The 17,995-nt window shown below is 41.5% G+C and overlaps 1 protein-coding gene across 1 annotated transcript in view; it reads left to right on the top strand.

Annotated features, from left to right (window-relative positions):
• Positions 1–17,995, top strand: part of LOC126481746 (atrial natriuretic peptide receptor 1-like) — a 398,018-nt gene that overhangs the window by 335,556 nt on the left and 44,467 nt on the right. Inside the window, exon 20 of the mRNA XM_050105700.1 lies at positions 11,222–11,320. Within this exon, the coding sequence (XP_049961657.1) occupies positions 11,222–11,320 (99 nt within the window). The remainder of the gene's footprint in view (positions 1–11,221; positions 11,321–17,995) is intronic.

The raw sequence follows: 17,995 nt of genomic DNA, 5'->3' as shown, positions 1-17,995 counted from the left end.
TTTCACTTTCAAGCAATTTATGAGTAAAAAAACATTTCTGGAATAGACATTTCAACATTGTAAAATTCTATGTCAGATCTTAAGATGGAATTTGCAGCAAGATTCCAATACTTTTCAGAGATGGAGAAGCTGTCGAGATTCTTAACATCGCCTTTTGAAGCTTCTCCAGCGGCAGAATGGACGGATGTGGTTGCGAAATAGTCCTACCTTTCAAAGCCTTTATTTCGAATGGAGATACCAGACTTACAGGAAAACATTTCCTTGCAAACGTATAAAACTGCATCCGCTGAAAAATTTTGAATGGACATGTCTCATAAAACAGTGAAAATTGCAAAAAATTAATCACATACGTGGCTATTATGTTTTGCTCCACATATACATGTGAAACTGATGAACAAGTATCGCTCAAGATTAACGGCTGTCCACCATTTAGACTGTAATGGCATAAGCTGTTCCCAACATGAATAACTTTAAGAAACTAGCTCAAGACCGCAAATGAAATTTCTTCCATTGAGTTTTTAATGAAGATGTGGCTATCTGTTGTATTTCAAAATTATTGACTGAAGATAAAAATAAAAATTGAGGAATATAAGATTTTTCTGAATTTTGTAAATACATACATGCTTGTCTTTGCATTTCATATTAGTTTGAACATGAAAATTAAAATAAAAAATTAGTAAGGAATGTGAGCTTTGTTGTGGATTTTGGAATACATGTATGACTGACTGTTGTATTTCATATTATTTTGTGAGTGAAAATTTAAAAAAATTAGTGTGGAATATGAAGGTTTTCTTCTGGACCTCGATAAAAATTTTCAAAACTATCTGGACCCATCTAAAATTACATGTCAACCCCTCCCCTACTCTATAATTATCTAGTATTTGAGAATGAGAGTGCTTAGTGACCTCCAGCAGACTTTTCATATGGTTTTAAAGGTTTTCGAAAATTTTTCTCGCCCACGTCGCACACAAAATGATGAAAGGAAAAAAAGTTTGTTACTTACTGTTTTTCCGCTATACATACAATAGACATTCGGCATCTGACATAACGTTTCAATTTGTTATTTATTTACTATCGTCTCCATTCGCAACACATCTTGCAGACAGTACCTGTTTGTACTACCGAATGTACTTGCAAATCTATACCATTGTACTACACATTGCTCGGGAGATATCACATCATAAGCATAGATATACCTGATTATTAACCTTTCTTAAAAGGGAGATATTCGTTGAGAGCACGTGAACGGCTCAGCTAAGATCGCTTGTGAAGAACCTTTATTGTGGATTACCGGTTTCGGTAAGCATGGTTACCACCTTCATATCTCGATAAAAGGTTATTAGGTGTCTCCCATACTAGCTGTACATGTCCCCATTATAAAACATTGCCAGTTATGGGAGGAACGAGATGAACAATTAATTGGCAAAAAAACACAGTACACAGAGTAATTCGCCATATGCTCCTGTCCCATACGAGACACTACTGTGTACTTCATTGCGACAGCCTAGCGGCGCCCTGAGTGCACTGAAGTACACAGCAGTGTCTCGTAATGGACACGAGCATGTGGCGAATTACTCTATGATTGTGGTTTTAACCGCAACTTAGATATTCATTGTTCATCATTGTTGTACACCTAGTACAAGTCACCATTCTAAAACATTTCCAGGTACAGCTAGTACAGGAGACGCGTAATAACCTCTTATCGACATCTGAAGGTGCTAACCATGCATACCGAAACCTTTAATCGGCAATAAAGTTGCTTTTCAAGCGATCTTGCTTAAGATGTTCACTTCCACTCAAGAAATCATTCCAGATTGCCCCTTACCACTGAAAACGAGTAAACTAATAGAGTGATTAGATTCTTTAAAGAATCGGGAATGGGGCGGTTTACCCGCTAACAGCCCCACGAGATTTATAACTGATAGCCAGGTAGTTTATCAGTTTTAAGCCCGACAATGTAATATCATTCTCTAAAACTTTGTGTTGTATTCCCAAAGATTAATATTTGTATCCGCAGCATGCATAAACTGACGTTACTACCTGACGTAGTAACTGGAAAATTATAGATAGAAATTGTCAGTTCGATGGCAAACGCTACAGATTAAGTATGCCTGACAAAGCGATTAGACACAAAGATGAACTTTTGGATCAAATAACCATTTTCAGTACATGTACGTAATTGAGTAGTCAAATCTATGTACTTCCAGGTGATATTTCTGTCGTAACCACTAAGAAAATTTATGTAATATATATGTGAAGGCTGAAGCGACGATTGGAGATTTGTAACAGGACCAAGATTCGAACCCGAGTCTTCTGGTGGCTGCGTAAATGCGCAAAACACTACGACACCTGGCACAGTGATTTTGCACAGCTACGTGAATGGCCATAGCACGTTTGAGCATGCCATATCAGCGGTGAAAACACAGTCAAATATTATCTAATTATTACATTGCCGCAGGACGCCTCGCGTTAAATCATGTCTCTAATAATTATCTTTGTGAATGCTATTACCTCTTAATCACTATCAAGAGTTTTTGGAAATATCCCCTTGAAAATAAAATTTCTGAAAACTGTTAGCATTCGCGATTTTTAATTATTCCTCTTTTTTCTACTATATAACAGTTCTTGAAATAGAAGATCTCGTTATCACTGCACTCGTTTCCTTTTACGAAGGATATAAATAGATTATTTATTTTCTTGGGGAGAGGAACAGTTCTTTGACATTTCTTTCTCTTACTTTCTCCATCGAGCTTCAGCTTTTTATCTTAGACTACGATCGCATCACCTTTTCTATTACCTGAACAGGGTGAATTAAGAAAAGGTACAACAACGGGACGAAAATCCAAGACTACAAACGAGACGAAATAAATTGTTATTTAATTTTTCGCTGGACTGGAGTATCCATTTATAACAGCTCATCACCTATCCACTAGAGGTGGTCTGAAACAATAGTGAAAGCTTAGTCACTATTTGCCACCACAGCCTTTCTGGCAAATTTAAAAATAATATGTCATTTCAATAGACGTTAGCTTCCTCTGTGAATAGCTTCCCACCCTATTTCATGCACTTCTTAGATGATTCCACAAGCAAGCTCATGAAACGAAGAATGTGCTATTCATGTTTTAAGGTGATACTTGTGTAAAACCATTCTTCATTACACCGTCATTTCAAGAGCTCTCCACCATGTACTCGTAGGTTACCACTTCAGTATTAATTATTCGTCATAGTTCATCTCCTGATGACCGCCATCACATCATCCGTAGCAAAATGACTATAGAAACTTCAGAACAGTTTGATATTTTACTGAAACTGCGCGAGTAGTAGTTATAAGTGTCTCTGCTCTGGTTTGAAGAATGTAAATTGTCCCAGTTACATCTGTAGGCCCCAAACAAACTCTCAACTGCTTATCATGTGTCCTGCCCAACGATTAACCAAAACAAATTTCGTGCAAAACTTACAGCGCTGTCATGGTCTCTTTATATTATTCAAGTTGTTCTTGTTGTGGTCTTCGGTCCGAAGACTGCACTGATGCAGCTCTCCATACTTCTCTTTCCTGTGCAGATCTCTTCATCAGCAAATATCATCAAGTTGAACCTGGTTACTGTATACGTCTCTTGTTCTTCCTCTACGACTTCGCCGCTCCCCTCCCACCTCCGCCCATCGCTCTTCCTCGCTTCCCTCCACGGCTTTATAAACAGATCCCATCTTTAAGTCAAGGAAAGCCATAAATTTCTTTTTCCCCAAGTTCTATTGAGCGCTTTCTCATTAGTTACGATATCTACCCACCTAATCTTCGGCTTTCTTCTGCACCACCATATTTCTTGATTGAACTGCTTGCCGTCCACGATACATTCCCGCGCATGGCCACATTTTAGACAAATACCTTCAGAAAAGACTTCCTCACATTTAAATTTGTGTTCTATGTTAGCCAGCTTCTCTTCTTCAGAAACATCATTCTTGGCATTTTATACCCTCTCTACTTCGGCTAACATCACTCATATTACTGCGCAAGTAGCAAAAGTGATCTATTACTGTTAGTGTCCCATTTCCTAATCCAATGCCCTCGTCATCGCTTGATTTCATTCGACTACGTTGTTTCACTTTCTTTGATGTTCGCCTTAAATCGTACCAAGACACTATCCATCCCATTCAATTGTTAACCCAAAACCATCCTCTGACAGAATTACAAGGTCATCGACGAACCTCAAAGCCTTTAGCTATTCGGCCTGAACATTAACACATCTCCAAATTTTTCTTTGGTCTCCTTAACTGCTTACACAATGTACAGACTGAATAACGTCAGAAACAGGCTTCAATTTTGTCTCACTCCCTACTCAACCTCTGTTTACCTTTCATGTCCTTCGACTCTTGTAGCTCCTGTCTGGTTTCTGTGCATGTTGTACGTTACGTTTCACTAACTGTATTTTGTCCTTGCTACCTTCAGAAATTGAAAGAGTATAATCTAGTCAACACTGACGAAGCATTCTCTAAGTTTAAATGTACTTTAAACGATGGTTTTACTGTCGTTAACGTATCTTATAAGATAAGTCGTAGGCTCAGTTTGGCCTCGCGTATTCCTACATTTCTCCAGAACCCAAGCTGGTCTTCCCCGAAGCCGATTTCTATCAGTTTTTCCATTATTCTGTAAATAATTCGTGTCAGTATTATGCAATAATGATTTATGAAACCATTAGTTCAGTAATACTGACACCTTTCAAAACTTTCTTTCTTTGGAATTTGAAATAATTCAGTCTTCTGAAAGTCTGAGTGTGTCTTCCATGCCTGATACACGCTACATACCAAGCAGAATAGTATTGTAGTGGCTGGCTTTCATAAAGATCTCAATAATTCCGAGTGAGTTTCGTGTGTGCAGGGGTTTTCTTTCAACTTAAGTCTTTCGGCGCTCTGTAAATTCTTCTCGCTGCGTCATATCCCCCATCTCAACTTCGTCTACTTCCCTTATCTTTCTATGTTACTGTGTGCTAGTTCATTTCCTTTTTATAGTCCCTATGTAGATTCCTTCCATCTTTCAGGTTTCTGTTCCATACTTAGTACTGGTTTTGCATCTGAGCTCTTGATTGTTATAGGTATGCTACCTGGTTCTCTTGTTTTCGTGTATGTCGTATACGTATCTCTCAAAAAATGGCTCTAAGCACTATGGGACTTAATTGCTGAGGTCATCAGTCCCCTAGAACTTAGAACTACTTGAAACTAACTAACCTAAGGACATCACACGCATCAATGCCCAAGGCAGGATTCGAACCTGCGACCGTAGCGATCACGCGGTTCCAGACTGTAGCGCCTAGAACCTCTCAGCCACACCGTCCGGCATGTATCTCTCCCCCAGTTGCATATCGTTCTATAGATTTACATTTTTCCTCTACACATTCCAGCTTAGATTCGCACATTATGCACTTTCTCTCGGTTTCATTTCTAGCTGTTCGCATTCCATTTCGCCTTCTTCATTTTCTGTATTTGTACATTTTCCCTTTCATCAATTACAGCCAGTATCTTCTGTGATATCGAAGCTGCCTTCAATATTTCACTTCTCAAAGCTTCGCATTCGTTTTTTTTTTTTTATTCCCTCTCCATGCTTCAGTCCATATTTCAATCTCTCAGCAATCTCCGATTCCTTCAATCTACCCAGGTTCCACCTCCCATCAATTTGCAGCTTCTTCAGTTTTAATCTGTAGTTTATAAATAATATATTGTCGTCGTAGTGCACGTCTGTCTAAAGGGATATATTACAGTTTAAAATCTGCTTCAGAAATCTGTCATACCATTACATAATTAAAATTAATATTACTGTTGTCTACAAGCTTTTTCTTCGCATACATCATTCTTACATGAAACTTAAACCATGTGTTAGCGGAGATTAAATTATGCTCAGTGCAAAATTCTACCAGGTTTTCATTCCTTTCGTCCAGTCCATATCACCATAATGTTTTTCCTTTTCTTCTTCGTGCTATCGAATTCCAGTCACCTATCACGATTAAATTTTGGTCTCCCTTAACTGTGTGAACAATTTGTTTTCTCTCATCATGCATTTCTTCGGTATCTTTATTAATTGCGAAGCTAACTGACATATAAACTTGTACTTCTGTGATGGGTGTTGGCGTTGTGTTTATCGTGGCTACGATAATGCGTCCGCTGTGCTGTTCATAGTAGCTTACCCGCTTTCCTATTTAAATTCACTCCTGTTTTACCCCAACTTGATTTTGTATTTATGACACTGTATTCACTTGACTAGAAGTGCTGTTTCTTCTGGTACCGAATTCCACTATTTCCGCCGGGCGCGGTGGCCGTGCGGTTCTGGCGCTGCAGTCCGGAACCGCGGGACTACTACGGTCGCAGGTTCGAATCCTGCCTCGGGCATGGGTGTGTGTGATGTCCTTAGGTTAGTTAGGTTTAAGTAGTTCTAAGTTCTAGGGGACTTATGACCTAAGATGTTGAGTCCCATAGTGCTCAGAGCCATTTGAACCATCACTAATTCCCACTATCTCTAACTTCAGCCTATCCATTTCAGTTTCTAAAATTTTCTAATCTATCTGCGCGATTAAGAAATGTAATACTACACGCGCCGACACGTATAATGGCATCCTCCTGACTAGTCCCTTTCCCTGAATCCGAATGGGGGGTAATGACTATTTCACCTGCGGATTATTTTACCCAAAAGGGCCCTTAAACCATACAGCAGAGCTGCATCTCCTCGGGAGCAGTAGCGGCTCTGGTTTCGCCTTGTTTTCAGCTTTACACTGTTCCAGCATAGCACGACCATTCAGTCTGACGTTACAAGGTTAGATAATTCAGTCATTCAAACTACTGCCGTTGCTACTACTGAAAAGTCTGTTGCGCAGCTTCACGAATCACGTTTGTCTGGGCTCTCTACAGATGCCCCTCCGTTGTGGTTGCACCTGTGGTGCCCTATACATATCGCCGAGCCACGCACGCCACAGCGCACGGCAAGGTCCGTCATTAATGCGGAGATATAATTCATACTGCGCAATAGTACTAACTCTCGAAGCCAGCGAAACCCGCGACCGGCAATCCTGATTTACGTTCTCAGTGATCGCTTGAGCAAATCAACCAACCAATCTCGCAGCCCGCGGCGAGGTGCATATTGTCTAGCTCACGGCCGATGTCACTCCTCTGTGAGCTCATGATTTACTGCTAGCTTTCACTTACCCAACGTATAGTAGGCGTCGATGGATTTCCTCCCACTCGTCATGAGATTAAAACAGTTGTAAGTAGGCTGTTTAGGTTTTTATGTTGGTAACGTAAGATAGCGCTCTGTATGAAAATCACTGACTGTGCTGTGTGCAGTCTGTGGTTGGTTTGCATTGTTGGTAACGTCACGTAGCGCTCTGTATGAAAATCACTTACTGTGCTGAGTGCAGTCTGTGGCTGGTTTGCATTGTTGGAATTTGTTATTGTAGTGTTGGGCAGTTGGCTGTTAACAGTGCGCAGCGTTGCGCAGTTGGATGTGAGCCGCCAGCAGTGGTGGATGTTGGGAGAGAGATGGCGGAGTTTTGAGAGCGGATGATCTGGACGTGTGTCCATCAGAGACAATATATTTGTAAGACTGGATGTCATGAACTAATATATATATATATATATATATATATATATATATATATATATATATATATATATATATATATATGTTGTTGTGGTCTTTCTTCAGTCCTGAGACTGGTTTGATGCAGCTCTCCATGCTACTCTATCCTGTGCAAGATTCTTCATCTCCCAGTACTTACTGCAACCCACATCCTTCTGAATCTGCTTAGTGTATTCATCTCTTGGTCTCCCTTTACGATTTTTACCCTCCACGTTGCCCTCCAATACTAAACTGGTGATCCCTTGATGCCTCAGAACATGTCCTACTAACCGGTCCCTTCTTTTTGTCAAGTTGTGCCACATACTCCTCTTCAGTTCTTCATCATTAGCTACGTGATCTACCCATCTAATCTTCATCATTCTTCTGTAGCACCACATTTCGAAAGCTTCTATTCTCTTCTTGTCCAAACTATTTATCGTCCACGTTTCACTTCCATACATGGCTACCATAAAAATACTTTCAGAAACGACTTTCTGACACTTAAATCTATACTCGATGTTAACAAATTTCTCTTCTTCAGAAACGCTTTCCTTGCCATTGCCAGTCTACATTTTATATCCTCTCTACTTCGACCATCATCAGTTATTTTGCTCCCCAAATAGCAAAACTCCTTTACTACTTTAAGTGTCTCATTTCCTAATCTAATTCCCTCAGCATCGCCCGACTTAATTCGACTACATTCCATTATCCTCGTTTTGCTTTTGTTGATGTTCATCCTATATCCTCCTTTCAAGACACTGTCCATTCCGTTCAACTGCTCTTCCAAGTCCTTTGCTGTCTCTGATAGAATTACAATGTCATCGGCGAACCTCAAAGTTTTTATTTCTTCTCCATGGGTTTTAATACCTACTCCGAACTTTTCTTTTGTTTCGTTTACTGCTTGCTCAATATACAGATTGAATAGCATCGGGGAGAGGCTACAACCCTGTCTCACTCCCTTCCCAACCACTGCTTCCCTTTCATGCCCCTCGACTCTTATAACTGCCATCTGGTTTCTGTACAAATTGTAAATAGCCTTTCGCTCCCTGTATTTTACCCCTGCCACCTTTAGAATGTGAAGGAGTATTCCAGACAACATTGTCAAAAGCATTCTCTAAGTCTGCAAATGCTAGAAACGTAGGTTTGCCTTTCGTTAATCTGCCTTCGAAGATAGGTCGTAAGGTCAGTATTGCCTCACGTGTTCCAATATTTCTACGGCACCCAAACTGATGTTCCCCGAGGTCGGCTTCTACTAGTTTTTTCATTCGTCTGTAAAGAATTCGCGTTAGTATTTGGCAGCTGTGACTTATTAAACTGATAGTTCGGTAATTTTCACATCTGTCAACACCTGCTTTCTTTGGGATTGGAATTATTATATTCTTCTTGAAGTCTGAGGGTATTTCGCCTGTCTCATACATCTTGCTCACCAGATGGTAGAGTTTTGTCAGGACTGGCTCTCCCAGGCCATCAGTAGTTCTAATGGAATGTTGTGTACTCCCGGGCTTTGTTTCGACTCAGGTCTTTTAGCGCTTTGTCAAACTCTTCTCGCAGTATCGTATCTCCCATTTCATCTTCATCTACATCCTCTTCCATTTCCATAATATTGTCCTCAAGTACACCACCCTTGTATAGACCTTCTATATACTCCTTCCACCATTCTGCTTTCCCTCCTTTGCTTAGAACTGGGTTTCCATCTGTATTCCTTTTTGCCTGCTTCATTTACTGCATGTTTGTATTTTCTCCTTTCGTCAATTAAGTTCAATATTTCTTCTGTTACCCAAGGATTTCTACTAGCCCTCGTCTTTTTACCTACTTCATCCTCTGCTGCCTTCACTACTTCATCCCTCAGAGCTACCCATTCTTCTTCTACTGTACTTCTTTCCACCATTCCTGTCAATCGTTCCCTTACGCTCTCCCTGAAACTCTGTACAAGCTCTGGTTCTTTCATTTCATCCAGGTCCCATATCCTTAAAATCCCACCTTTTTGCAGTTTATTCAGCTTTAATCTACAGTTCATGACCAATAGATTGTGGTCAGAGTCCACATCTGCCCCTGGAAATGTCTTACAATTTAAAACCTGTTTCCTAAATCTCTGTCTTACCATTATATAATCTATCTGATACTTTCTAGTATCTCCAGGATTCTTCCATGTATACAACCTTCTTTTATGATTCTTGAACCAAGTGTTAGCTATGATTAAGTTGTGCTCTGTGCAAAATTCTACCAGGCGGCTTCCTCTTTCATTTCTTAGCCCCAATCCATATTCCACTACTATGTTTCCTTCTCTCCATTTTCCTACTCTCGAATTACAGTCACCCATGACTATTAAATTTTCGTCTCTCTTCACTACCTGAATAATTTCCTTTATCTCATCATACGTTTCTTCAATTTCTTCATCATGTGGAGAGCTAGTTGGCATATAAACGTATACTACTGTAGTAGGCGTGGGCTTCGTATCTATCTTGGCCACAATAATGCGTTCGCTATACTATTTGTAGTAGCTTACTCGCAAACCTATTTTTTTATTCATTATTAAACCTACTCCTGCATTACCCCTATTTGATTGTGTGTTTATAACCCTGTATTCACCTGACCAAAAGTCTTGTTTCTCCTGCACCGAACTTCACTAATTCCCACTATATCTAACTTTAACCTATCCATTTACCTTTTTAAATTGACTAATCTACCTGCCCGGTTAAGGGATCTGACATTCCACTCTCCGATCCGTAGAACGCCAGTTTTCTTTTTCCTGATAACGACGTCCTCCTGAGTAGTCCCCGCCCGTAGATCCGAATGGGGGACTATTTTACCTACGGAATATTTTACCCAAGAGGACGCCATCATAATTTATCCATACAGTAAAGCTGCATGCCCTCGAGAAAAATTACGGCTGTAGTTTCCCCTTGCTTCCAGCCGTTCGCAGTACCAGCACAGCAAGGCCGTTTTGGTTAATGTTACAAGGCCAGGTCAGGCAATCATCCAGACTGTTGCCTCTGCAACTACTGAAAAGGCTGCTGCCCCTCTTCAGGAACCACACGTTTGTCTGGCCTCTTAACAGATACCCCTCCGTTGTGGTTGCACCTGTATCTGCCATCTGTATCGCTTTTTAATACTATTAAGGTAAATAAATTGTTTGTTCCCTATCAAAATCTTTGATTTGCTAAGTATGCCTATTAGTAGTTAGTGCCTTCAGTAGTTTGAATCTTTTATTTAGCTGGTAGTAGTGGCATTTTTGTGAGGTAAGTGAATTGTGAAAGGATAGGTTAATGTTAGTCAGGGCCATTCTTTTGCAGGGATTATTGAAAGTCAGATTGCGTTGCTCTAAAAATATTGTGTGTCAGTTTAGTGTTGATCAGAATAGGTAAAGAGCGAAATGCCTGAGTATTTTCAGTTCTGCTCAGCTGTTTGAAAATCAAATAACGTAAGGGGTTTGTCAGCACAGTAATTCATAAATTTTTCTAAGGGGACGTTTCACAGTTTGTCACAAACAAGTTTTAATCACATGTGACGCAATGCCAGTGCATTAGAACCCCACTAATTATGAGCGTAGGACAATGCAGTGTTTATAACAGTGGCATGCTCAAAAATTTTTAGACCGTCATAGTGTCCTGCGGCTTGTTTCAGGTCCCTGCGTGGCGGGCGTGGTGGGCCACAAGATGCCCCGCTACTGCCTCTTCGGGGACACCGTCAACACCGCCTCCCGCATGGAATCCAACGGCCTGCGTGAGTACTCCGACTGACATAATTTAGTAGGTTTACTCTGTTCACTTACTATTCCTACATCTAATGGGAAATTGCAGTTTGTCCATAAAGTCTAGCTAGCCTTTCAATTAATCGTAGCTTCGAAGATACTAGAGACAGAGAATCTTGGTTTGTTGTAAAACGTTTAGCACCTCTCAACGTTGTTTTCCTTTGTACTTTGGTCCAGATTTAGTTAGGAGTGCATCAAAATGGCGACAGACTATGAGGAGGTACAACGTATGATCAGATATGCAGAATCCATATTTGTGGCAACGGTATTGGGGATTACCGACGCCGCAATTAGAGGGCAGCACCGGCAAAAACCAGCGTAAAGATTTGTTTCAAGAACTTTAAAGAGAAAAACAATTTCATAGACGTTCCTCGAAGTGGACTTCCTATTTTATCTCAAGTATGTGTTGATAAAGTGCAAGCTACATTTCAAAGCAGTCCCCAGTAGTCAATTCCTCGTGCATCAAGCAAATTTCCGGAAGCACAATCAATTGTCCATAAAATGTTGTATATGCGATTACACATTTCTGAGTACCAAGTGCAAACGGTACAAGCATTGTAGCCAAACAATCGTCCAATGCGGTATACGTTCACGGATTCTAGGCTGGCCTCCATAGATGTCGACAAAGGCTACCAGAAAAAGTGCCTGTTGTCGGATGAAGCAACGTTTCACACTTCTGAATACATTAATTTTCACAAAAGAAGGATTTGAGGCATCGATAACCCATGAGTGGAAACATCCGTTATTGCTCGGAGCGCCGTGTTTCGTGTGGCCTAATGCACGATATGGTTGCAGGTCCATTTTTCTACGCAGAGAAAATCGTAACTGGAAATGTTTAGTTGGGCATGTTAGAACAGTTCCTGCTACCACAGAGCTGCAGCCGCTCATCGTCTTCCAGCATGGCAGAGCACATTCTCTTTGGAATTTGAAAGTGTGGGATGTGCTGGCTGAATGACACATTTCCTGAGAGGTGGGTAGTTGGGCGGGTGGTGATGGTGCCATCTCTCAATGTCACGTCATTTGACTTCTTTCTGTGGAGTTATGTCAAGGATCTTGTGTACACAACACAAAAAATGGTTCAAGTGGTTCAAATGGCTCTGAGCACTATGTGGCTTAACTTCTGAGGTCATCAGTCGACTAGAACTTAAAACTAATCAAATCTAACTAACCTAAGGACGTCACACACATCCATGCCCGAGACAGGATTCGAACTTGTGACCGTAGCGGTCGCTCGGCTCCAGACTGTAGCGCCTAGAACCACACGGCTACTCCGGCCGGCTACACAACACAAGTCAGTGACATTTCCACCCTTCGTGTATGTAATCGATCAGAACTGTAGTTGTAATTCTGACCCGTACATGGGCAAAACTATAACACTGCTTGGTGTTCTATGAGCGATTAGAGGACCACTCATTGAAATTCTGGCAAAACATAAAAGAACATTGCAAACTACTAAACGTTTTACAACAAACCACTGTTTCCTCTGATTGTTTTGAAGCTACGATTTTTTAAAAAATGTTAGCTTGACTTTATTGATATACTGAACACTTGCCTCAATTTTGTAGGTTCAAAATTATGATAGATGAACCTAGAATAAGAATCGTGTGATAAGTAACCATTAGTCTGAAATGCATATTTAAGGTTCAGTGAGGATTGGGTAAGTAATGCTTGTGATCCACGTGTTTTAGATTGCCAGTGTTTCACAACGAACTACTAACTGCCGCATGGACGTAGATAATGCTACTTTGAAAGAATACACAACCGCCTATGACTTGTCTAAAGCGAGGTTTACCATTGTTTAAAGTGCGTCACTGGTTGTCGGCGTTAGGGAATTACTCCTTACAGGATCTTCTAGATTTTCACTTGATTTATGGTGCTGCAAGATGTCGTTCTTGCAAATGGACAGAGAAAGATCTGTAATCGGAGTCATTCTAACAAGAAGATATTTATCACTGTGGCGAGAAAGTTATGAGTGCCTGGGGTGTGGAAGTCCCTGACAACATCTACGGAAGATTATTGTCAAATAATTGTTACCATTGTAGAATATGAGGGGATATTGCTGGATCGCACAGGAAAAGATTCGTCATTAAGCGTTAATCAACTTCCAGACACTCAGACACTTATATGAATACCGTGCGGAAAATAGTAGAGGAACACGTATCATACACTATTATAAAATAGAAGTGTAGGCAATGAACGCTCTTGTAGTGTTGTCAACTTGCACGACACCAATGTGTGGAGAAGTGAAAATCCAAATGCCATGATGATCTCAACTCACCCTCAATCAATCTTTTGGAACAAGTGGCCTGGAATAACCTGTGATCTTATGTTGTTACTGTGAAGTGTAAGTTGTTTATGTCCAACAGAATCGGAATAGCTATATTGGACCATCTGGTATCTTATGTAATTAGTTCATTATGTTATCTAATTAGTTTAATATTTGGTATCATCTGTTTTACCTTGTCCCCAAAGTTTTAGGATATGTCCGCCTCCATAGCTCACTGGTCAGTGTAGATGGCTGCCATGTGGAAGACGCTGGTTCGATTCTCGGTACTGCCAAGGATTTTTCATTTGTGGGAGGAATGGTACAGGATGCACTCAGCATCGTGATGCTAACTGAGGAGCTTCTTGACCCAGTAGTAGCGGCTCCACGGTCTGGAAATCTACAAAAGGGCCGGGAGAGGAGTGTGCTGACCACATGCCCCTCCATATCGCACACGCACGACGCCGCATGGCACAGGATGACACGGCGGCCGGTAAACATCTCTTGCGGCAACACGGCCTGGACAAGGAGCTCGTAGTTGGTTACGGTGTGGGGATAGTTAAATTTCTTCCTTTTATCTCCATCCCAACGAAACGAATCATCGACTGTCTATTTTACGATAATGCAACAATATCCCCGTTCGTTTCAGTACGCCAGTTACTGATATTAATAAATGCGTTTCTAAATAAAATATTTAACACCTTGCTCTTTAAAATAGTATCTTTTCACAATCCATTTGCACTACCCCACCGCCTAAGCCGCTAGGTAATTAATCTGTAGGTAATTAATGTAGATGCCCAACGAAGACAGTAAACTATCATTTGTTACCCAAGAATTTTTTTACTAAGGCTAAATTACGGCCGTAGAGACTTGAAAAGGGTACTGGAAGAGCGACAGTAATTCTGTGACCAGTTGAGATCCGTATGTAATGAATGTCAAAGTTATCATAAGTTTTATTGCTTATTATAAATCCTCACACAAAACAAGTGTATTAGTTGCAATGAAGTGTAACAAGAGCCTATTTAAAAATCCTCTCTATTGACAGGTTATCACAAGAACATGAAACAGTTACAAGTAACCCACCTATAGGTGGGTTACTACATTATTAGCGCACGGATCCGTTTCCACGATCTGACGACAGCGGTGGCCAAAATTTGAATCCGTAAAATTATGAATGCCAGAAGGGCGTCTTCCTCCTACTCATTAAATGTGGGCCTTGTGGCTCATTGCGCTGTGACTGCGGCTTGCCCCACGTGGAAGTAAAGGCACCCACTGTGAACACAGGTGTGAATGGAATCAGTTGCACGCCCATTTTGAGGATGAGACATGCAAACTACATCGTGGCTCTGCTGGTGTATGGGGCAAGCTGCATCCACACAATGAATAGCCTCAAGGCGCACGGGTGTAAACACATCTTAACATCCTAACGTTTACTAAATGCATTGCGACCTATACATGCCGAAGCCGATTGCAGATCTTACCATTCTTTTTAACAGCGTCGTTGTGTTGTCCGCTAGCACTGCTGTTGGTGTCCACTGTGGTCGACACCTGTGATCCCGAAAAGCTGCCCAACGGAAACTTTATATAATGTTCCAGTTGGAGAAGCAAATTGAAATGACAATTCGAAGTGATCATATCACTAGCAGCGATCGAAGTGCCATCTTCGCTCCGCCTGTCTTCCCTCGTAACACTCGCACCTTCTTCGAGAGTCAGCCCTAGCCTCTCACGAGCAATTCACCAATTACGAGACACAATTCTCGTGGAGCGTCCTCCCACTTCTCAGTAATTTTCCAAGACTACTACGTAACACAGGATTGATCAATTCAATTCCCACATTTTGCGCCCAGAAGCTTATAACTAAAGAATGGAATGCCTTTTGGCTCTGTCCTGTCGGTGCCTCAAAGGAAAGCGTTAACATCTTGTTTCCTATGACACTCCAAAGATTCCTATCTGCTTTATATGCATATAACGGCTCAGCTAAAGATTTTTGTGGGAAGAGAAAGTTTCAGTCTCGCACTTACAGAATGGTTGGTTGGTTTGGGGGATTAAAGGGACCAGACTGCTACGGTCATCGGTCCCTGCACTTACGGAATGCTCACACCTGGTGTGCCGTATTCTGCCGAGGGCATAGAGCCCCTCAGTACCAGTTGCTTTCACAGAGCCTGCATAGTGTCCATCAGTATGTTGCTCTCCTATCGACAGACTGTCCGCCCCCTGGTAGCTGAATGGTCAGCGTGACGGTTTGTCAATCCTCTGGGCCCGGTTTCGATTCCCGACTGGGTCGGGGAATTTTCTCCGCCCAGGGACTGGGTGTCGTGCTGCCCTCACCATCATCCTATCATCCACATCGACTGCCGGTCGCCGAAGTGGCGTCAAATTGAAAGACCGGCACCCGGCGAACGGCCAGCCCGACGGGGGACCCTAGCCATACGATTAATTAATTAAATCGACAGACTGGCGCCGTCTTCTCTGCATTCTCGAGCCAAGGCTCATTGTGTTCCGCCTTCCGGGACCTTTACTGTACTTTACAACGCCCTCACCGCAGGAAAACGCCATAGGAACGTGGGAGCGGCCGTCATATCGTGCAGAACTCCAACGACGGCGTGACCTGTCGTTAGCATTGCGTCCGCTCATCCTGTCCAGTGTCTTCGCCGTACGCTGTGATACCTACAGCCGGCGTTAGCTTTACATCCTTGGTTAAGATAATGGAGGCCACAGGTCCGCTTTGATCTGATGTCTGTCGTAAAATTGCCTGTCTAGCCAAACAAAATTCTCAAGAAATAAAACGCCCACAATCCTTCATCTATTAGCAGTCACTATCCGACAATGTTTACAAAAACATAAAAGAATACGCTATTTTCAAGTCAAATTAACTGCATCTACATATTTGCTGAATCAGCATCTCAGAACCGGCCGATGTGGCCGAGCGGCTCTAGGCGCTACAGTCTGGAACCGCGCGACCGCTACGGTCGCAGGTTAGAATCCTGCCTCGGGCTTGGATGTGTGTGCTGTCCTTACGTTAGTTAGGTTTAAGTAGTTCTAAGTTCTAGGGGACTGATGACCTCAGAAGTTAAGTCCCATAGTGCTCAGAGCCATTTTGAGCATCTCTGATATCGACAGCATCAAAGTCGACGAAACAATCAGTTACTCAGTCTTTAGCCTCGTTTAATCACAATCATAGAAAATGATGCGTTATTGTCAGTCTTATTTACTGCTGATAAAGTACTGCAGCTTGAGGTGGCTTTGCGATGAGGCCCTGTAAATTAAAATCGACTCAGAGTTTATTTCCGTGGCGTTTCCTCGTTTCCTTGATCAGAGGGGGCTAATAAATTTCCCAAATATCATTAGTTTCTCTAGACCCGCATTTGGCCGTGTATTTTTAATATGTGTGACGCCCCCTGATATTTTATGCATGCATTCGTTAATATGCACTTCTATCCGCTTTTGTTCGTAGTAATTGAATCCTGCTGGTGATGCGCTCCAAGCACGGCACCATCCACGGGGGCTGTGGATTAGCATATTGACAAAAGACCGCGAGTTACTGATCGCGACGCCCCGTTATTAGTTCGGCCCTGCCGCCACGGAAGTGGCTAACGGAAACGATAGCCCCGCGATTCGTTTCTATACAGGGGGAACCGATTGCAAATTTGGGAGTGTGACAATCAAAACAGTCCGGTTAATTTCTTCATTGTCTGTTATCTTCGGCAGTCTGGGTTGAGCATTGCCACTGGCGGATACCCTACTAATACCGATTCATTGGTTACAAAACTGCCGAGAAAATTTTTTTTCCTATCTTTTTAATGTTGAGTTCAGAAATGGAATTCCAATCAACTTGTCATTTTCTCGATGGAATATCACCTTTATTTACCGTTATTTTGATATGGATGTGACGTCATATGTATTTAGAAGGAAATTAGAATGGGACAGGACGTCTCCTTATTCGTAATACTAATAGTGCTTTGAAACATTGCTTCATCAATGTTTAACAGTATTTTTGTTCAAGCGATGAGTAAGTGAACTGCAAAAAACAGTGATAATTTATAATTAAAATTATGAGAATGGCAATCAATATGAATAAAGACACAAAAACCTCTTGCATTTCAGTGAATATAATTAGGCATACGACAAATTGTTGTTGGTGGTGATATACTTTAATCACATTCCATTTGTTTTTGATGTGACATCTACTACTAGTATGGGCACAAAATCAGTCATTAAATGAGCTATTACGCTAAGCATGTAGTGACATCTACTGTTATTAAAATAATGGGCTTGCACCAAGTTTTTGGGGTACGTTTTTATATTATCATGGCAGTATCGGAATTTCTTTGGTATATATAACAAACAACTAGAGCGAACTGTTACCGAAAAGAGCAATGACAAC

Source organism: Schistocerca serialis, chromosome 5 (assembly GCF_023864345.2).
Source record: "Schistocerca serialis cubense isolate TAMUIC-IGC-003099 chromosome 5, iqSchSeri2.2, whole genome shotgun sequence".
Taxonomy (NCBI): domain Eukaryota; kingdom Metazoa; phylum Arthropoda; class Insecta; order Orthoptera; family Acrididae; genus Schistocerca; species Schistocerca serialis.
This window is presented reverse-complemented; position numbering and strand designations above follow the sequence as displayed.